The 22946-nt window shown below is 36.7% G+C and overlaps 1 protein-coding gene across 7 annotated transcripts in view; it reads right to left on the reverse strand.

Moving 5' to 3' along the window:
- Positions 1 to 22946, reverse strand: part of Asah2 (N-acylsphingosine amidohydrolase 2) — an 85391-nt gene that overhangs the window by 558 nt on the left and 61887 nt on the right. For 5 of the 7 annotated variants that reach the window (XM_033766629.1, XM_033766630.1, XM_010606285.3 and 2 more), the window contains 7 exons: positions 20270 to 20364; positions 18378 to 18417; positions 16937 to 17032; positions 13772 to 13867; positions 11663 to 11809; positions 5261 to 5320; positions 2451 to 2539 (listed from right to left, as the gene is read on the reverse strand). In XM_033766629.1, coding sequence (XP_033622520.1) covers positions 2451 to 2539; positions 5261 to 5320; positions 11663 to 11809; positions 13772 to 13867; positions 16937 to 17032; positions 18378 to 18417; positions 20270 to 20364 — 623 coding nt within the window. Of the gene's footprint in view, positions 1 to 2450; positions 2540 to 5260; positions 5321 to 11662; positions 11810 to 13771; positions 13868 to 16936; positions 17033 to 18377; positions 18418 to 20269; positions 20365 to 22646; positions 22796 to 22946 lie in introns of those variants that run through there. The other 2 variants (XM_033766633.1, XM_019204850.2) reach the window with 2 other exon arrangements.

Genomic DNA, 22946 nt, shown 5'->3' on the forward strand with positions numbered 1-22946 from the left:
GAACTTTAAAGAAAAATTGAAGAAATATCTTTACTTGTTCTGCCTTTCTAACACCTACACTTTACCCATCCCAGGAAATCTTACTTGATATTTAGAACACAGATGTCTCCTGCTTTGAATTATTATAGCACTCTCTTAGTCCTTATCAGACTCTGTAGCGACTGACACTTCTTTTCACATCTAGTTTGATTTCTTTAAAATATGTGTTTCGTGAGCATATGCACCACTTTCACTTCTACTCAGAATTCTGCTTCAAGAAGTCCTCTCTCACTGGTACCCTTACAAGGTATAATTGAAAGCATGATGAGTGTTGCTGCCGAGGGCCATCCAATGCTAAGGCAGCCTTGTAGAAACATTACAACGTGTCCTCATCCAGCTGTTTCACCAGATCTGGAATCATGTAACTTCTGGCTCTTCCCCAAAGTCAAAGCGACATCCATGAAAAGCATGGTATATCCAGGCAGCTACAACAGCGCAACTAAAGACACTCACAAAAGAGCACTTCCAGCACTGCTTCAGAAAGTGGCAAGAACGATGGGATAAGTATGTTTCAAGCAGGCAGGAGAATTTTGAGGTCTATTAATGCCAATGTGTCTTACTGTAACAGATTTTAAAAATTTTAACATTTGCCATACTTTTTATCATACCTCACAGTAATGAGAAAGATGGACATAGTCTTAAAGTTTTATGAAACTTACACTGTATTGGGATAGGAATGGAAATAAAGACATCCTATAAATAAACCAATAAATTTGAGAGTTTTAAGAATAATCCTAATAGAAAGAAAAGGGCTAAAGGTGTAGGAAATATGGGAAGGGTAGGGGAAAGATAATAAGGGAAAAGGAAAAAAATAGGAGAAAATGAAAAAAATGGAAATAAAGTGTTTGTAAATGGGGAGGGGAGGAGGGGGTGAAGGGAGGGCAGGGACAAGGGGAAAAAATGATAACCAAGACCTGTCATGTAAAGGTACAAGATCCCAATAATGAATGTAATTGTAGTGTATACCTAAAATGTACCAATAGACTCAATGAGGAAAAAAAAGAATAAGCTAAATAATAAAATAAAATCTTCTCTGAGAAAATGTAATTTACACTGTCAACATAGATAGTGAACAAGAGTGTTTTAGAAAGAAAAAACAGAAGACTCAGTGTACAAAGTGGGCACAAACTTGGTGTAGCCAAAAACAAAAAGCAGGTAAGTAGGAATGGAGCTTATCAAACCGTGGAAGAGTGGCTGAGAAGAGAAAAACACATGGACTCAGATCCTGCTGGCCTCAGCCTACCATGGCGAGCAGCTCCAGCACTCCTCAAGGCATAGTGAGACACTGACCAGCAAATTGCTTGATATCTCAGTTATGTAGAAAGCTAATCCTTTGGGTACAGAGAGTGTCCTCAAAATTTTGTTGCTGAGTGATTGGCTTTGTGCTCTCTATAAATATTTTATGCTACTTGCTGGTGATGAACAAGACAGGGTTCTAAACCTGTCCTGAGTGTTGCCTGGTATTTCCAGTGTTAGCTTTTAATATAGAAGATCATTCTTTTTCATCATCAGTAAAGCTACTTTTTGTACAATATGTATGTATTACTTGGTGTACACACACACACACACACACACACACACACACATCTGTAGAGTTCTAGAGAACAAGAAAGAAATCATGCTTGTATTTACATGAGGCTATCAAATCGACCACAACATGGTCAAATCCCTATTTTTCAGTGAACCATATGACTCAAACCAGCATGCAAATAATTAATTGCCTTGAGATTATCTGAATTAGATACAAATTGCCAAAAATTTTACCCACTTCTGTGCCACTCTCTTGTGGTATAACTTTTACAAAGTTGAGAAGATAAAAATTTTCTACTTCAGACAAACTGTTGAAATCCTCAAAATATTTATTAAACTCTGTAATTTGGTAATAAAGGGCAGAGAGATAAATGTCTCTGGAATACAGGAACTTGATATCACCTTGCTTGACACTGCAAGAGTTAAACATCGTAAGCCTCTCAGGTTCCTATAAGTAAATGAAGAATCACTGTTCACACACAAGCATGAACTACATACTGGAATAGGTTTGTTATTTTCCAAGTAGGAATGATGTGCTCTTCAGAGACACTGCAACTCCTTCACCCAACACCTCTTTCAACCACCTTGCCAGAAGGCATTAGTTATCTGTGACCATGAAAAAGAAAATGAAACTAACCAGATGCCTCTAAGAATGGAAGCCATAACCTCATTAGCACCTATCTTACAGAAGCACATACTACACTGTTTGGTAGAAAAGCAGAATCAAAATTAAGTCTAATAAATTAAATACGGCTAGAAGGATCCTTGGGAATTTGATATTATGAATACCATGCTTTGAGTCAGTCCTCTGCATGTTTCCTGCATTATTAACCAACTTCTGCCCAGGTCTGAAGGACAAAATATTCATAAGACATGCTCACCGAGTGTCCCAGGAGGCGTCATTATACATTATGTGCCAGGCTGCTGTAGTGTCTTCATATTTCTCCACAGTGAGAAAGGTCTCGTGGCTCTGAAATAAAATTAATATCAGATACCACATAGTCACAAAAAGATCCAGTCTCTACTAACTTCTTTGCTGACCACACACCAACCACCCAATTCCTTGCGTGAAACTGTATTAGAATTTCATCTGAATTCTTAGGTGTTCTCTTTAACATTCTATGCAGTGTCTTCAGAATATTAATTTGTCCAGTCCATTTAAAACCAGGACATTTTTAGACATTTCAGAGAAACATAATTATGGAGCTGATTGGAAATTAGGGCTGAGAAGAAACTGGGGGAAAATGTAAGATTTAAAAAGGGCATAAGTCATCTCTTTCCATGACATGTTTATTGCTCTATATCCAAGACTTTTCTTGGTCACCTTATGATTTAGAAGGGAAAATGACAGTTTCTTCATCTTTCAATTTCCTGTAGATGAATTATTAGTTACTATATCTCCCTCAGTGAAAGAATTGGAAAGAATACATAAATCTTCCTTGTACCAGGCAGTTCCTATATTTTGTCATAATGGATTCCTAGAAACCATATTATAAGTAGATTTTATTTCTTCACACGAAGATTACTGTAACAGGGAAATTTGTTTCAAGCCATGAATTTAGCTGAAAATAAAGTACAGATATGAATGTGACAAGGTAATAAATACAAAGGCCATAAATCACCGATTTTCCTCAAAATCCTTTAGACTGTGGCCCTTAAAATATAAGAGTTGTGCTAAATTCACGTTTATCCATCACAGTCCTTTACATGTGTCATTTACCAGTGATCAACTAAGCCTTTGCTGAGTGGATCATTTTTTAAGCTGTTTCTGCCCATGTAGGGTCGAATGACATTGCAGAGGAATGGAGTAGGAAGTAGGATAGGACCTAGGGAAGAGGTCAAGTGTACAGAGGAGCACAAGTCTGCACCACAGAATAAAAGCACATCCCTACCATAACCTCTTCAAGAAGCATAATCAGTTACTACCAATTAGTCAATCTTTCTAGGGTTCAGTTTAGCAATCTCAAAAGTGTTCATAGAATGTAACTTATTGGGAGTAGTGAAGATTAAATTAAATCCATGTGATAATGTATACGAAGCATTTAGCCCAGGACCTGCAAATAGTAAGCACTTGATAAATACTGATAATGAGTACTAGAAATAAAGAGTACTTGTAACTGTTTTGCACCAAGTCCCAGGACATTTTTATAAATTAAGTATCTTTCCGTTACAGTGTTTTAAGAATTTTGTTCTCTTGTTTCTCTGTGTAAATAATGATGATAGAGTTCTTCTACCCTAAGGATGGCAAACGACAGCTAAGACTGAAGCTTTGGCAGAACAATTTGTTAATTCCAGAAAAAAGCGTTACAAGCATGTCAACATTTGGATATATCTCCAGCAGAAGTTGCTTGAAATAGGTGCAGGGGCCGGGGATTTAGCTCCGTAGCACTGCACCTGCCTCTCAAGCATAAGGTCCTGAGTTCAATCCCTGATACCAGAAAAAAAAAATTTAAACAGGTGCATAGTGACTACCCAAGAACCAGAACATTTTTGCCCAATCTCACATCTGGTGGTGTTAGGTTGCCACAATTTTTATGGCAATAATGATGTTTAATGAGCAGACATGGAAAGGCTCACTTAAAAGAAAAATAGTTTGGGTTACAAGTGATTATGGTCTCAGGGCAGAATAGCCTCATCTCATCAATAGTGTAAAATGAAAACTCACCCACAGTAAAAATATAACCCAAGAATACCTTTAATATGTCCACTCTCTTTTCCTCTAAAAATTTCTTTACTTAAATGTTTACAACTAGAATACGTCCACTTATTGCTTGTGTGGTCATAAGGCCATTCAAATGAATTTACAGAAAACTAAAAATTACTTCATGTTATTAGTAGATATATTATACTTGTGTAAAAATATGTATGTATATATATATATATATATCATAAAAACAAAAAGTCTATATCATTTGAAACAAACTATTAACAGTAATTACCTCTTGAAAATCAGATTTGTAGGACAAGGGGTACTTTTTCACATTTATTGTATGCATTTCTATTTGCTTTTGCATTGGATATGTATTTCATCTGTCACTTTTTAATATTAATAAGTAAATAACTTACTAATGTCAGGAATAGGGAGTAGGGAAATTTGTCAATGCAAAAGAAAGCCCCTGGGACCAGAACCCAAGCCTGTAAGAGATCTATCTGGAGATCAGTGATCACTCCAAACAGAAGAGGTAGGGTTACAGGTAGTAATGATGGAAGAGGAAGAAAGGGTCCACAAATGAGAGGAAAGGGCTTCAAGACACACTTAACTTGTTCAGTCCTTTGATTAGTTTGCCAAATTCAGTAAAGCTCTAAATTTAAGTGCATAAATGAGTTTGTGTTTAAATTACTATCTTGTCAAGAGACAGTGCAGACCTATATGAATTGGTAGATAGAGTTGTCAAGAGACAGTGCAGACCTATATGAATTGTGGTAGATAGATAGATAGATAGATAGATAGATAGATAGATAGATAGATAGATAGACAGATAAATAGATAGATGATAGATAGACAAATAGATATTCCTAGAGACAATAAGATGTTTTCTGTGGACCTTTTCCAGACCCAACTCCATACTTATTGTACACATTGAAGATTTTCCCACCTGGAAAAATAAGATTGTTAACTTCTAAAGGGATATTCAAGTGAATAAAAGGATTAAAAGTGGATTTAGATTTATAAGAGAAAAGTGATACTTACTCTGTTTTCTGCTGAATTCTTTGGGTTAGCACCTACAAATGTAACTTCAACAACTTCTCCCTGGAAATAAAAATTTATTTGGTAAGTTCTAATGAAAGAATCTTTGTTATACTCAAACTTGGGCATTATCCATTATATTTTTTAGTATTCTTGATTACTGGGTAGATTCCATTCTATATGATCAAGTAATACCATCTAAGAGTATCAGAGAAAATGCCCTTCCAACAGTGAACACAGAAATTTGGAGCCAGAAAAAAAATTTTTTGTAAATTCAAATGTAGATGAAGATCTAAAGCTGTAGTTTACATTTGTGATAGCTCATTAAAATGGATTCTGTAGTCCTTGCAACTGATTCCCACCTCCTTTCCATACACATATAAGCAACAGACTCAACCAAATAAGGTCAATCTAAACTTTTCATTGGATGACAAACATATTTACACAAAACATAGCATCTGGTTGTATACTATCCTCCAATTTGAAATAACTAAATCACTGGACAATGGTTTTAAAGAAAATAGGACATTGAGCAATGAAAGATAATTATAACTGAGTGGTAGAATATAAAGAAGGTTAGCCCTACAATCATCCCAACTGAATGACTTCAGAGAATTTATAAGCTACTGCAAAAGATGGGGGGAAGAATTCAGTCCATGTCAGGTGTTTATCTATGCTGAGGATGTAGAAGACAGAATCCATGAAAGTCAGACAGTCTTTGAGTTACCTTATGGTAACAGAAGAGAACACCACAAAGAGCAGAGCTGAAACGAGTACTAGAAACTTGGGTAAGACTCTGCTCAACTCTGCATGCATACAACGGCATTACTCAAAGCCAGGAAAGGAGTCATCAAACAAAAGTAGAGGGAATAATCCCCAAGTTCATATGGAGTTGTGGAAGGCTCCTATTCCTTTCAGCCAGAGGGAAAAATTTCTTAATTCAGAAGAGTTTTACTTTTGTGTGTATGTCAATGGGGGAAAGAGGAAGGCCACCCTAGACTAAAAGCTGTTCTGGTCCTGCTTACAAAACTTAGTAATGGGTAAAACAGCAGACCTAAGCAATAAGATTAAAGTTGGCTCTTTGAAGACACAAATTATGAAAGTCAGTCAGAAAGAAGAGGCATTATTAACCCTACAGAAATTAAGAGGATTAGGAGGGAATACTATAAATAACAAGAAATTTTATCCAACAGATTATACAATATTTTATAAAATGGGAAAATTCCTAGAGAGATGGAAATTTCTAAAAATATACAAATTCCTATAAAGACAAGTTAAATTCCAAGAAAGTCACATAATGGACTCAGAGAAAAAATTAAAAATTTAAATTAGCATATAACAAGTTTAAAAAATTAATTAAAAGAAACCAAATTGATAATTAAAATTTTTTTCATAAAGAAAACTCAGATCTATGTTTTTGTAAATAAATCTGATCAACTATTTAAAGAAGATAGAACACAAATCCTTTGAAAATTTGTTTAGAAGATAAAAAGGAAACTCTTCCCAGCTCATGCTTTATAATTTTTATGGTTTAGATTAAGAATCTCTCACCGAAGTCTCACACACTCACTCACATTGTAGGGCTTGGGTAGGGTTACTAGATCACTGGGTAATAATCACTGAGATCATCCACCGGTGAGTTCAGCAGCTGACTTGCTGTTAGGAGGTAGGGTCTGGTCAGAAGAGGTAGGTCACTGGGGGCATGATCTGGAAGGATATATCTTCCGTCTCTGCCTCCTTCCGAAACAGATTAGGGCACAGCAAGGCTAGCTGGGAAATAAGTGTGACCTGTGAATTATAAAACCCCAGGACACTGTGCCAAACAGTTCCCAAAGCCCCGAATACGGACTTCTCACAAGAATTTGAGCAAATTTTTGATAGAATGGCCTAGATCTAATATCAACCTGAGGTGTAAATGATACAAAAAGAGACACTCGCCATTAAGTGCTTGCTCTTGTGCCTCTTCATAATAGCGCACTCTTATGCTGTAGGATGTAGTTGTTTTCCTACTTGTACTTGGCCCAAAATCACTCTGCAGAGTGTTGCTTTTCTTACCTTTAATAAGACTTTTTTGCACTTGTCTTGACCAATTCCTTGCTCAAGACAAAAAGGACCTAGAAACCACCCCCAGAAGGAGACTCTAGCATCCCAAAACCTGGTGTCTTAGCCACCATGGCTTAGCTAGCTAAGAGAGCAGCTAAGGCTTTTGGGCACATTTTTTAGTTTGTTCCTATGTGTTTTCTTTTTCTTTCAGCCACAGGAGGCCTACAGGCCTGCTTGAAGTTTGTCTTCCCTTTTCTTCTTTTTCTTGTTTGCAGTAACCCCAGGAGTACAAATTAAATAGAGATACTGTTATTATGACTTTCTGTCCTTGCATTTCTGTTCTCCATGGTACTTTGCTCACTTTCTCACTGTTTGGGGAAAAATAGCTGTTGGTAACTTAGTAGTCTGCCTGAGTAGCTGCCTACCCCAGTTCACTCATTTTTATTCCCAAAGTCTCATCTGTGCTTTTCTTCTATATGGCTCTTTCTCAGGGCACATTCTTAGTAGAGGCTGCCACCTTGTCTTATCATGTAGCTGGCCACTGTTCAGGGCCAGCCACTGTCATGTTAGTCTCTAGATCCCTTTATTGTTTTTTCTAACAAAATGCAGGTTATTTAGAACAATATGCTTGTTAGCCTAAGCAAAAGAAAAGAAAAGCCAATAAAGCTTAACTCAAGAAACTGTGAGGCCTTCTTATGTTTTTAAAGGTTTTTTTCCTATCTCTACTACCTTAAACAAAGTACCAAAGCTTTTATATGGAGTAAATACAAGAGATATTGTTTCCCAAGTGGCTCCACCCTGCTTAAGAAGAGCCATTAAAGGCACAATCCCTCTCCCTAAGGAGTTAGGACCCCATATGGAGACAAAAATCCTTCGGTAGGGCTTTTTTCTTCATTTCTATGAAAGACACCCTAAACTCTGACAGGGATATCTGTCTCATAAATACTTGAGTCTCACAGGTGATACTCTGAACTAATGGGGTCTTCTCATTCTGCATGGGATGCCATCTTAAAGACCCAAGACCTAGTTGTTTCTCTCTATAGGCCCCCAAATGAGCTGTGGGAAATCTTATTAACTATGCCCCACATATTCTACTGACTTTGCCTGTAGGCCATGTCCTTGATCGATGGGAGGTTTGACACTGCCAATTTAAAAAGGAATATTTTTTCTGCTATTGAGATATGGTTTGGATTCAACATGAACTAGGAAGTGGCAAGACATAAGTATGGGATGGCAGTTCAAATTATGAGACTAAGTTTTAGTTAAGTTGTTTCTACTTAAAATGCAGGTGAAATGAAATCCTTTATGTTCAGGCTTTTGTGACTATCTAAAGAAAAGCCCAGAAACTATGGCATTTAGAGTGGTCCCCAAAGAAGAGAGAGATATCTTTGATGATCCTGTCCTTAGATCCCCCATCTGTATCTCAGGAGAAATTGGTCTCTCCCGTCTGTTTAATGAAGAAACTTCAGATGTGCTCCCAAATACCTATGACCCAATTGCTGAACATGGCTTTTTCTGTGTTCAACAATCAGGATCTGGAGGTGGGTCAAAAGAATTATATGTCACAATTGGATTAAAATTCACCTAAATTATCTAGGAGAAAATCCAAGTACAACAAAAATTTGTGTTTTAAATGCAAGAAATCTGGACACTGGGCACATCACTAAACCAACCCACTGTGTGCTCTGTGTGCAAGGCACCTAAGGTATAAGATCCCAATAATGAATGTAACTGTACTGTACTGTATACCTAAAATGTATCAATAAACTCAATTAAAAAAAAAAAACAAGCAGGAAATTCTACAACTCTTAGAAGTAGTCTAACTTCCCATGCAGTTCAATCATGGTAAGGGATCCAAAGAGACATGTCTAAAGTCTCCTTGGGAAGTCGAAAGGATGACAGGGAAGCAAGAAGGGCAGCCCTACAGCCACTCAAGACCTTACTCTATTCCCAATTCATGAGGAACCATTGTGGTCCTTCCTCAAGGGATGCAGTGACAAGTCATAAAAATCCTAGATGGGAAATGGTCACTAGAATTTTCACAGGAATAAGAAAAAAGCTATTCCTGAGAACCTCTAGAAGACCAAAGGCTCCTCTTCCAAAAGCAAGACTTTAGTATTGTACAGGCTGCAGATAAGAACAGTCTTAAATGACTCTAATTCACCACATGAGCACCTGTATTGAGGATCGTTACTTTTAATGAGATCCATTATGTGGGTAATCTTGCTAAGGCTATAGCTCTCAGGCTCTTGATAATTTATCTAATCCCCATCTTTGCCATTCTTATCCTCCATAAGAAGTATGGAGGTCTGACCTACTCCTCATATTTGGGTTCTACATCCCCAACATAATAGTAAAGTTACTTTCTTTCTCCCATCAAACAGGCAGCTCAAATAGTCACTCTTTTCTCATACTCTTCTGACATGTTTCTTTTTTCAACCCAGCCAGTGAGCCATAACATCCCAAGGTAGTTGGAGAGCACATCATCCCCAATAGGCAGGGTCTGCATCCTATAGAAGCCTATAGCAGACAGACCTCCACTCCCTCAGCAGCCCATAAAGACTTATGGAGAAGTATGTATCTCAGGGGAAAATGAGACAGGAGATTAGGGGTGGTAAAACTGGCTGAGAAAGTAGGTATAACCTGTTAATTACAAAACCCTAAGACACATGACCAGAGCAGTTCCCCTAAGCCCTGCACATGGACTTCTCATGAGAACAAGAGTAGATTTTCCTAGGATGGCCCAGACTGGGTGTCACCCTGAGGACTGGATGATACGTATAGAAAGGGCAGACCACGCTGAGTTTTTGCTGTTGTGTTTTCTTTTGTGTGGATGGTTTGACCTCATGCTGTAAGGTGTACCTCTTGTCCTACTTTTACTTGGCCCAAACACGCTCTTGCTGGTTTCTTTTTCTACCTCTAATAAAACTTTGCTATCGCTTATACTTGTGTTGACCAATTATTTTATTAAGACATAAAAACCCAGAAACCACCTCCAGAAGGAGACTCCAGCGCCACCCAAAAAGCTGCAAACATATTTTAAGGCAATGGAGACAGAAATCTTAAAGAATCCTAAAAACAAGTCTTCCTCCTTCCTCCCTATGTCCTTCTACTATGCTGTTTTTGCTTAGAGCCAGCCAACCATGAACTGAAAACATGAGCCAAAAAACATGAAAACACGAGCTTCTCTTCCTCCAAATTGTAGCTGTTGGATATTGTGTCCCAGCAATGAGAAAGTGACTAAAATGGCAACACTGGTGGTAAAGACAACATGGGAAAAGAAAACTACAAATATCCCTCAAAGAGCCAGGGATTTAACTCAGAGGTGCTACTGCCTGCTTCGTAAGCATAAGGTCCTGAGTTCGATCTCCAGTACCCCCCAAAATAAAACAAATATCCCTCATAGACATGGGTGTAAAACAGCAATGTTTTAGAAATCAGATTAAGCAGCATAAGGAAGCATTAATACCAAAACTAAAGGATATTTATTTAATAACTGAGAGTAGAGACAATATTCCATATGAGCAGAGTAAAAAAACAAAAAAACAAAACTACTAGATCATCTCAACAACACAGAAAAGCACTTGAAAATACCCAATACCCACTAACAACCAAAGCTCTCAACATACTAAGTATGAAAGAGAGCTATCATAACCATGGACAAAAACCTTAAAACATCATATTAAATGAAGTAACATTAAATGCTTCCCTCCTAGGATCACAAAACAAGGCAAAGGTATTCAATCTCACAACTTCTATTAAACACTTTATTGAAGGTCCCAGACTATTCAATGAGAAAAAAAAAGACATTCAGGAAACAAAACCCCAGAAAACAATAAGTAAACCAATTTTTATTTGTAGATGATGTACTATGTTTTGAAATTCCTAAGGAAAACATACAAAAACAATAATACCACCTATTAGAACTAATAAATGATTAGGTTATATGGTAGAAGATCAACATAAAATATGCTGGTACAGATACTGTTTGATATCTAGCTTTTTCTAACCCCTCGATTTAAAAGACATCTCTCAGCTCCAGTGAATGGATCTTTGACCATCATTTGAGAATTTATTTTAGTAATTTAATTGTACATAATTACCTTCCCCGAAAAGAATTTCCTATTCTTATTACTTTTGCAGAGTCTCTGCAAAGATAAGAACAACTGTCAAAATTATCATTGATAAACACAGGCTATGGCAGTGATGGTGAAACTTTTAAAGCTTTCAGTGATAACAATTAGTTCACCCCCACTGGTCTCTGGTACAATGAGAAGAAGGTAGTGACATTAAACAACATCCTCTCTTTTACCTCCCCGAACAGGTCTTTGAAGTATTTTAAGATCTTTCACTGAGTCTTACCACTCTGTATTCAGGTTTCACTGGCTCCAGGACATCCCCAAATTTTCTGCCTATTGGTGCTCTATCCACAATATTAGGGATCAGTGGGGCTATCAGTTGTTTGAAAACTGGAGGATCAGGACCACTGCTCATGTTGGCTACTGTGTCCTGAAATAGAAAGCATTTGCTTAAAGAAAGCTCAACATAAAGCTAAAGATCCTTTTCCCAGACCTCTAGAAATGTCTTCATTAAAGGAAGCAAAAAAATGCACACCCACACACTGGCACACACATAAGCCCATGCTTGCACACATACATGCAATCCAAATGCTAGTAGCCTTTAAAAAAAGGTATCTATAGTTTAAACTTTTGTCATTAGAAGAAAGTTTCAGTGAGAGGCAGCTGTTTAATTCCATTGGAAAGATAGCCTTGGGATCAGTGAGCAGATCAGACACTGCGTATATTTAGATTCTGAGAGACAGGAACTTTTTAACTATGTGACTTTAGACAAGGACTTGACACATGATAAGCTTTCATAATATGACCTGGAATTATCTACTGAATTTATAAAAGGTATTGAGACCCTTTCACCCAGAGTAGTACTGAGTCCTTCCCCATCCTTTTCTGTGCGAAAAAATATGCATTTTTATTTTAAATTTAAAATCAGCCTACATCTTGTCTGGTTTAAGTCAGTTTTCTACCAAATTTGACACTTTGCGCATGGCATCAAAATGCAAATCTCAATCTTTAAATAGCCTTTGATACATATTTAATTTTTTAAGGTTCACATTATATAGCTAATCTCTATAACAGCATATGGGATGGGTATGTATTGTAATTTTCACTTTATAAATGAGAAAATATACTTGGAGATAGTTCTTTTTTCAAGATCACATAGCTAGTCTCAAAATACATGATCATAAAGCAGACCATGAAACAAAGGAACCACAGTTGCTTTCACTAAATATTATTTTCTATGAAAAACATTAACAGACATTAACATTAAAACTGAGGGGAACACTATGATTAAAATAATGATCAGTTAAAATATACACAAAGTAAACATGCCATCCTGAAATCTGAATCATGCAATCAGTAACTAATGGTAGAAGCTTATGAAATTGCTAATATTCAAATGATTTGACTTGGACAGAAAATTCATCTATTTCAATCCAATATATTCAAGTTCTTTCTTTGACAGGGATTTATTGTACTTGCTGTGTCTTAATCATTTTGCAGCTTTTACCAAAGTTTATATGTTATTATATAAAGATCTGTTTGCTAAGCTCTTAATCCTCCTTGTTAGCTAAACTGAAATCACCACTGCAGCTTCAAAAGTAACCATAAAAAAAGGAAAAAATCTAACGTGAAGTTTCTTTAAATCAAATAAGTGTGTGGGCAGTTTTCTTTGGGTAGATGGTATGTGTGTATTCCAAGGCAGTAACTCTACTTCATGAAATCTAAGCCTCCATGCATTAAAACAACTTATATTATTTTGAACCACCAAGAAAATAATAATGTTATTAATTATAGTGGTAAAATTCCACTGACTAGAAGATGCACTCTAATTCCAGAAACGTTGTATTATCAACAACTGATTTCCTAAAATTGCTGACCTACGTAACTCTCGGAGTGAGCGGAGAGACTGAGGAGGATTAGAGAACACTAGTCCAACTTCCAGGTATAATTCTGATAAGCCTGATCACTTACCATCTTCCAGACTCTCCGCTCATCTGAAAAATGAAGGAAAATAGTCTCTCCTTACTTCACATTGTGTGTGTGAGGAAAGCAGCCACAACTAAAGGATGTTGACTGACTACAGCTATACTTTCTGGAATTATTTCTATAGATGGTTACTAGAGAAGTGTCTCTGATCATGTAGAGTACAAGGGTGTTGACTGACTCTGAATTTTATTAGTAGTAGAATTTCATGTTCTCCTAGCTATGTAACTATAATTTTTGTAGAAGTCTCTGGTTCTTTACTATAAAATTTGCCCAAATTTTTTAATATAAAAACTGTCCAAAAATTGAAAATGTGAGACTTAAGGTTTTCTTTTGCTTCCTCTGTGTCTCCTCAATCTGCGACGGACAAACAGAAACACAGGCAGACACATAGGCAATATTGGATTACCGTAGCAATGGCCTTAGCAAGAGCTTTGAAGAGCTGGATGTAAGCGGACAGAGTGTGTGGGCCATAGACTGTAGATGCTGCCTCATACCGCTGAGCCTGCAGGAGAAACAAAGAGAGGTATGGGTGATTCCGATGTTTTCATTCATTTACAGAGTGTAACTTTTAAGGCAAGGGTGATAACTACATCTCGTTTAAGCCAGCATACTCTTCAATATTAGTTATAAAAAAATGAGAGTGGGTATGTCCATTTACCATGCAGAATAAATGGCTCCCCTGGCTTGTTAAATTCAGTGGATTCTCTTTGCTTGCAGCATTTAGACTATCGCTACAATTAATACGAAAAAGGGTGGCCTCTCCTGAGTTTCTGTCTATTGTAAGTACTTGTAATACATAAACACCTTATTTGGGGCATAAATTGGGGAGAAAAAAGTCCTAATAATTCCTGGATAAACTGGGTGTTGATGATACTCTGTGCAGAAATTTAACCCATCAGAGATATGAAAACAGAGCCAAATGCACCTCTTTTTGCCTGAACTCAATGGGAACCTCACTCATCCGATCTAAAAATTCACGCATCACCCCAAACACACCTGTTTTCCCTAATACATCTGCAGCTCAGTGAGTGCCACCCTTCCGCACTCACATGAGGATCAGGTGGTAATCATTTTAGACTGCTCTTTCTCCCTCATCCTACATGCTATCATCCACCACATCTTATCACTCTCCCTCCTTAAAAATCTCTTTGTCCATTTTCCTCTGTCTCTACTTTCCTTACCTTTGTTCAAACCCTCCTCTGTAACCCAGGTGTCAGCCACAGCTTCTCAAACAGTTCTGTCTCTACACATTGCCTTCCTATTCATTTGCTACATGGTCTCCCAGTGACCTTTCTAAATCACAAGGTGGATCAAAGTACTTTTGCTTTGAATCCTAGGCAGTTCCCCTAATCCTTTCTTATTGAGTCAAAGCTCTGTAGCGCAAGATATAAGACTCCATCAGCTAAGCCCTGCCTCTTACTCTTATCTTGCCACACCCTTATCATACTTTCTTCATGGTACTCCAACTAATTATGGCCACCAACGTGCTGAATCTACCCCTCCTGATCACTGATGTGTTGTTCCCTCTGTAAAGACATCTTCCTAGTTTTTACTTGTTTGACTACCCTCACTTGTTCTCAAAAACTCAAACAGATCTTACCTCTTCCTGAATACCTCCCAGTCCTTGTCCTCAAATACTGAGTCCAGTCTAGTACTTTTTCTCCTTGTTTTCACATCACCTGTGCATGCCTTACCCAAAATGCAATCATTTGCTTTTGTCTTTTCCTATTAGATTCACTTCTAATGGTTTGGGGTTAGGGCAACCTTTGCATTGCTGTGCTCCAAAATGTGACTAGCAGTGTCAGTCACAACGTATATCTGTTGAATTAATTTATGAGTTAATAGTAACCTCTACAGAACACATCCTGGACTGGGCGATGAGACACTAGGGGATCCTATTCTTGTTTGTGCCATGGCCACCTTTGGCAGTCTGCTGAGACCCGTAGCCCTCTCTCAAATTGATGGCTCAAAATAAAACTGATGAGAGTAAAAAAGGAAATCAATTAAATGAAATACATTTATCAGACTGTAATAAACCAATTTGGTGATATAATAACATGTATGCTTCTTTATTGCACTATTGCATAATAAGACTCAGCTGTAGATCCAGTTACTACTGTGATTTCAAAATAATAATAAGGGGGGAAATAATAATAAGAATAAAAGATATTTCCAGATCTGTAATAACTGTATGCTATATTAAAATATCTGTGGTTCTTACTGGTGACAAAGTCTGAGGTACTGCTAATATTATTATTGTTTGTTTCCTACATACATAATCAAAGGAAATACTAAATAACAGAAAATGGTGGAAAAATAATTCTATTTTTCCTATCCTTGTTTGCCTCTGTTAAGAACTCATATTCAACAGTGCTTTCCTTAGGCTAAAGCATGAGCGCAAAAGGTCCCTGTGATAAAGTCCTATTCCTTGGCCAGGGACTATTGGAAGACACAGAACCATTAAAAGTGGCCTTCAGGGGAAGACTTTGAGTCATTGGGGACGTGGTCTCTAAGGGAATAGTGGGACCCAGCCACTTCCTCTTTCTCTTATTTGCCTCCTCCATGTGAGGTGAATCATTTTGCTTCACCACACATTCCCCCCATTTTCATCCAGAGCCACAACCAGAGACCGAAAAGGAATGTGTCTACCAATGATGAATTGAAAGGTCCAAAGTAATGGGCCAAAAGAAAGCTTTTCTCTTTATAAGGCTATTCTCTGAGGATTTCAGTTCAGCCAAGAAAACGAAAAAGGGCAGATTTCACTTCTAATGTCTGTCACTGAATATTTGCCGAGGGATCACTGTACGTGTGCATGGGCTGCCATGATATAACAGCTAGTATGTTAGAAAACATTAGCTGCGGGACTCTAGACTGTTGTCATGTGCTTAACTACTAGTGTTAAAAAGCACAAAGGAGGCCCTTGTGTTCTCTATTGCATGGATGACTCATCCTCATAGTGTAGGTATACTTCTTTTCCTACTTCTGCTTGGCCCAAATTCACTCTGTAGAGTCAGTTTCTTTTCCAACCCTTAATAACACTGTGCTAGCATTAAAAAAGAAAGTACCTGGGTTGCTTTCTGAACTGTTTATAAACAAAGAAGCAATGCCAGCCACAAATCTCTCCAAAATTCTCTAGGACTTCATTTTTTATGGATACAGTAATACTCTGATTCCACATGCACTGCAAGGATTACTTAAGATTACATTTGCAAAGTGCTTAACTGGTGCATCCAATAAAAGGATACTGTCAGTGGGACTTTTCCCAAGCTCTATAGAGGCTTAGTCACAAGCTTATGAGTGGTTATCTGTATGCCACAGACTATGCTTATTACCAGCATCTCTGACAAAATTGTTGTTTTGAGGAAAGATGGAAATCAGAGTCTAGAATTCTGACCTGAACTCAGAAATTATAAACTTGGAAGTCCCAGATACAAGCTGTAGCTTTACTATTCTCATATATTCCCCCATTAAAATAAAATCTCTCTCAGAAAAATCTATGAAGTATGCATTTGACACACTGGTCTTGGCCAAGGTGTAATTCATTTAAATGATGAGAACACTTGTACTTTACCTGGTATTCTTCATAAGTGGTAATGTAATGTGTGTAAACATTGCATAGACCCGAAATTGCAACAGTCATATCCTTCATCCCATGTGATGCAAATTCCTAGGAGGGGGGAATAGAGTCCAGTAAAATTCCTCTTCATCTTAAATTTATTTTTTCATTGAGTTTATTGGTACATTTTAGGTATACAGTACAGTTACATCCGTTATTGGGATCTTGTACCTTTACATGACAGGTCTTGGTTCTCATTTTTTCCCCTTGTCCCTGCCCTCCCTTCACCCCCTCCTCCCCTCCCCATTTATAAACACTTTTTTTTTCCATTTTCTCATATTTTTTTTCTTTTCCCTTTAAATTTATTAGCATTCCAATTATATTTAAGGCACAATCACTGATGTGAATTAGTAATTTAAGATGTCTCTCTGAATAAATTCTCCCAATATCAAAACCACCAAGAAATCCAGAGGTATCAGAGTTCTTGATGAAAATTTATAGGCAAAACTCTGCACTACAGTTGTACATGTCAATGGATCTATGAGCATCTTAACAATAACATTTGCAGATATAGAGACAGTAAAATCAATTTTGAGAGTTTTGAAAATCAACTTTCTAAAAAATATAAGTAAATATTAGCAACCCAAACACTTATTTTCAGCTCCATGTAACAAGATATTTGTTTATATGTCATTATAGAACTGTTTTTAAATACTTTCTGTGTATAAAGAATATAAAGAAAATCATAAATATACATAGTACACAGAACTCCCAAAATGTGATACAGTTTATGCTATGGTATCTATCTAGATGTCCCCCAAAAGTTGGGGCTTTTGAAAAAGATTGGACCATGGGGATATTACAACTGACTTGCTGTTAGGAGGCAGGGTCTGGGCGGGAGGCAGGTCCCTAAGTACATACTCTGGAAGGTATATATTCCTCCCTGGCTCTGTTCACCTCTCTCTCTCTCTGCTTCCTGGTTGCCAGCCACAACATGAACAGCTTTTCTTCTGCTATGCCTGTGTGCCATGCTGTTATGCCTTTGAGCCAGGGGACTATGGATTAAAAACATGAGCCAAACTATTTCTTTAAATTGTGGGTGTTGAGTACTGTATCCCAGCAACAAGAAGGTGACAAAGACATTTGATGTAAAATGTTCATAGGGCTTTAAGATTAGTGATTAGGGATTATTTCTTAGCTAATCCATAAAACCATTATTAATTCTTAAATTATTTATACAGAAATACTAATAAAATATTTTAACCTGAAAATAATTGTCTTATGTTTTTAAATCTGGTTCTTATACAAATAATAGTTAATATTCACCTCTACCTATTAATTTGAAGAAGTATGGAACTCTAGAAATATTTATGAAATTATTCATAACAAGAGATGTCAAATCATAGCGATAGATGGGGAGATAATAGGTAGCTATTTCATTTAATATTTAACATACTGTTTGAATTGCCTCTTGAAGTCTTCGTCCAGACATAGTCCTAAATCAAGAAAACATAATTATGTAAATGTTTTTTATTTAGAATGCATGCAAGTATAGAAAAAGCCTTGTAGTAAAAGCCAAAAAGTTGCCCTGGGTTAACACATAATAAGGTAAAAATATAGGAAATAAATGAAAAAGCAAAGCTAAAGTTCAGTGGTTTGTTTTGGTTTGTTTTGTTTCCTGTCTGCCCTATCTACAAAGTAGGGTAGGAGAAAGAGAACAAGGGTAAAGAAAAAATATGAGAAAATGAAAAAATGGAAATAAAGCGTTTGTAAATGGGGGTGGTGAAGGGAGGGCAGGGACAAGGGGAAAAAAATGAGAACCAAGACCTGCCATGTAAAGGTACAGGATCCCAGTAATGTATGTAACTGTATTGTATACCTAGATTGTTCCAATAAACTCAATAAAAAATAAAATAAAAAGCAAACTCTAAACTTAAAACAATTTGACCAAAGAAAGAAAACAGAATCAGTAAACGTTACTAGCAAAAGATCATCATGACTTTTTTCCATTCATTGATTCAACAAAACATATAAATTGAGTCTTTGGAGTCTTTGTTGGTTAGAGCTGAGGCACAGAAAAAGTGCACTATGGTTCCAACCAGCAAAGGACTTGCCATTTCATCCATATATTTAATCTTTCAATTAGACACTGAGCATTTCCCATATACCAAGCCTATTTCCAAGTGCTAATGATTCAAAAATATGGAGCTTATATTCTAGGGAGCAGAGATGGTCAACAAGCAAATTTAAAAGCGAGACGACAAGAAATGATAATCAGGGAACAGATGAAAGGGAATGGCGGTGAGCTTTGAGGTAACAATGTTCGCAGTGATGTCTCTGGGGATTGGTGGTAGTGGTGCTGTGGGTGAGGACCATTTTATATAGTGTGATAAGAACTGCCATTCCTCTTAAGGGATTTGAGAAAAGAACTGGAAGAATAAAATATTGGGTAATTAAAGGAATGTGTTCCACACGGAAGGAGCCATCGCTTCAAAGGCATGTGTCAAGAGCATTTCTAGGGAGTCTCGGCAGCGCTGGGTGGCTGAAGCAAGCATGAGCAAGGGCGATTAGTAAGAAGTCAGGTCAGAGAATATACTTAGTAATAGGTCATGTGGAAACTCACAGTATGGTGTGATGATTTAAGGATTTACCTGGAATGTGATGGGGAACTACTGGATGCTTTTGAGCAAGGAAGCGACCTAATTTGGCATAGGTTTTAAAAGAATTAATTTGGCTGTTGTTTGGGGGATACACTATAGAAAACTAAGGGAGAAACGAGGCAGAGCACATAGGAGGATATTGTAACAGTCTGAGTGAGAGAGAAGGGTGACTTATACCATGGAGAAAAGTGTTGGGCAGAATGTACAGAATTTGCTGAAGAGTTGAAAGAGGAAAAAATAGAAAAACAGACAATTCAAGGATGATTCCAAGATATAGGGACTAAGCAACTGGAAAGACATAAATATTTCTACTTAATGATATAGGAAAGACTATGTAAGAAATTTCAAACATTATTCCATGATTTCAACTCCCAAATTGATTGCTTTGAGCATTTATATTTTAAAGATATTTCAAGTCTTTAAAATGACATAAAAATTCACGGTATTAGTTTATTTTATGGTATATTCATAAGTGTTTATATTTTCCTTAGGTTACACACCAATAATAGACATAGAGATTTATTTTTCAGAGAATTCTCCAAAAGAAGGTAAAAATATTTGTCATTATTTTCAAATGTAGGTACAGTAGGATATCAAGGGGTCAGCACAGAATTATCTGCCCATATTAATTAATTCCCAAAGAAACATAAAATAAACATTTTAAAACTGAGAAATAAAAAGAACTTACGTAACCTCTCCAGGGACAGCAGTGATGGCCAAAGATCCAAGAGTAACAATTTGAACATCAACAATGTCTGGATGCCAGGGATGAGGTCTTGATAGCTAAGAACGAAAACAAGAACACCGTGTCTTATGGTCAACAGACAGACACAGATCTGAAAGCTTTGGATTTTTTATCCTATTGTGGGATTTCCAATTTATGATGAGGTACTAAATACACTGTACGGGTATTGCACAGTCCTGGTCATAACATGTAAATTTCAAATGCTAATGCATCATTAACCTGGCCTTACCGGGGAAATGTTTGGGGAATTTGTCTTTATGGAACCACAATGTGTTAACAAATAACTAAGGATTCTCCTAGAGCAGTGATAGTGAATCTTTTTAGAGCTTTCAATGTAAATAGCCCATGCCAGCACACATGCCATAGCTCGCCACCACTCTTCTAGAGTATTATGAGTGCTGTAGTTTTCAGTGTAGAGGTCTTTCGCTTCTTTTGTTAGATTGATTCCCAGATACTTCATTTTTTTGGATGCTATTGTGAAAGGAATTGCTTCCCTAATTTCTCTCTCAGTGAGTCTGTTATTTGTGTACAAAAAGGCTATTGATTTTTGGGTGTTCACCTTGTATCCGGCTGCTTTACTGAGTCTGTCAATCAAGTCTAGAAGTCTTTTGGTGGAGTTTTTTGGGTCTTCAATGTAGAGTATCATATCGTCAGCAAATAATGACAGTTTAACTTCTTCCTTTCCTATCTTTATTGCTTTAATTTTTTTCTCTTGTCTAATTGCTTTGGCTAATGTTTCCAGAACTATATCGAAGAGGAGTGGTGATAGTGGGCATCTTTGTCATGTTCCTGATTTTAACATGAAAGTTTTCAGTTTTGGGCGATTTAATATGATACTCCTAAGTGAAATAAATAAGTCACACATGTGTAAATACCGAATAGTTTCTCTGGTGTACTATAATAGTACATAAGATCCTAATGAGATAACTGACATTGTGAAATGGGAAGAAAAGGGCTAAAGGTGTAGGGAAGGTGGGATGGGTAGGGGAAGGGTAATAAGGGAAAAGAAAAATTGTGAGAAAATGAAAAGATGGAAATAAAGTGTTTGTAAATGGGAAGGGGAGGAGGGGGTGAAAGGAGGGCAGGGACAAGGGGAAAAAATGAGAACCAAGACCTGTCATGTAGAGGTACAAGATCCCAACAATGAAAGTAACTGTATTGTATACCTAAAATGTACCAATAAACTCAATTAAAAAATAGAGTATTATGAGTGACTGTTTTTATATACCATGAATAAAGAAGGCCATTTAGAGTAGTTCATCATAATAATTTTTGTTTTCACTGTAATAGAACTTTAACTTTACCATTCAGAAGTCTTGCACCTTTATTTAGTTAACAATGTTGTATAAAGTGTGAAAGAATTGGGACATGGTTACTGCAACATTCTGTGCATAAGAATCTTGAGTAAGACAAATATCATCTTATTCTTCCTTTCCCACTATTCTGCTTCATTTATTTCTCAAATTGCAGTAAGGCAAATAAGTATATTTTTCTTTTTATTTATTTGTATTATATAGTGTATTTGTTTATCATATTATTATTTTATAGAATGTATTATATTTTTATTATATTAGTATATTTTTATACTACACAATGTTTATATTCCTTGTGGAGAATTTCTTCAAAGGAATTAAGATGTGGATGTACAGGTATCGATTCTCTCCCAACCTGCTCCCTCGCTCTTGGTTTTGCTTATATGAGAAACCCAGAGTATAAATTAAGAACAAAATAAAAGATAATAGCAGATGGGGAGATATGTCTTTCTCAAGGGAGAAAGGGATCAAGAGGTGGAGGGCAAAGAAGGGGAGAGAAAAGGGGATTAAAAAAGGAATTAAGATGCATTATGTACATGTACCAACTCCACACAAAGAATGTAAACATTTTACAGGGAAGGGAGGAAGGGGTGAAAGGAGGGCAGGGACAGGGGGAAAAAACGAGAACCAAGACCTGTCATGTAAAGGTACAAGACCCCAATGATGAATGTAACTGTGCTGTATACCTAAAATGTACCAATAAACTCAATGAGAGAAAAAAGAAAAAAAAAGAATGTAAACATTATGTATCATAAATATGTATGAAAAATGAAGGGGATTAAGAAATCAGTATCTTTTGGGCCGGGGATTTAGCTCAGTGGTGCCACTGCCTGCTTTGCGAGAGCAAGGTCCAGAGTTCGATCCCCGGTACCCCCCCAAAAAAAGAAATCATTATCTTTTATAATCATAATTCTAAGTCCTTAGAGTTTGACTCATAGGATTCATTTAGTGTTAAGTTTTAGGTGGGAATATATGTTAATTTTACTATAATAATGAGGGTGCATCACCTCTCCAGTGTGAAGCAGGACTGGCTTTGGTTTATGGCAGTCTTTGATTTCTTGAGATGGTCTGCCCAGGAGCTGATTCCGAAAGTATTCCCAAAATGGATCTGTTTCTGTTGTCCCTATTAGAAATATTATGATTAATACGATTTTTTTAAATAACCCACTGAAAAAATCATTACTTAGACAGATATAGAAAAATTATTTAGAAGTTTTAGAAATTTAATTAAGATTGCTGTTCAATAATCTCAAACAGTGTGAATAATAAAAGGGGAATTTATTGTGCATCAAAAAATAATAAACATA

This window comes from Fukomys damarensis, unplaced genomic scaffold, assembly GCF_012274545.1.
Source record: "Fukomys damarensis isolate Sample0158 unplaced genomic scaffold, DMR_v1.0_HiC HiC_scaffold_20, whole genome shotgun sequence".
Lineage (NCBI taxonomy): Eukaryota > Metazoa > Chordata > Mammalia > Rodentia > Bathyergidae > Fukomys > Fukomys damarensis.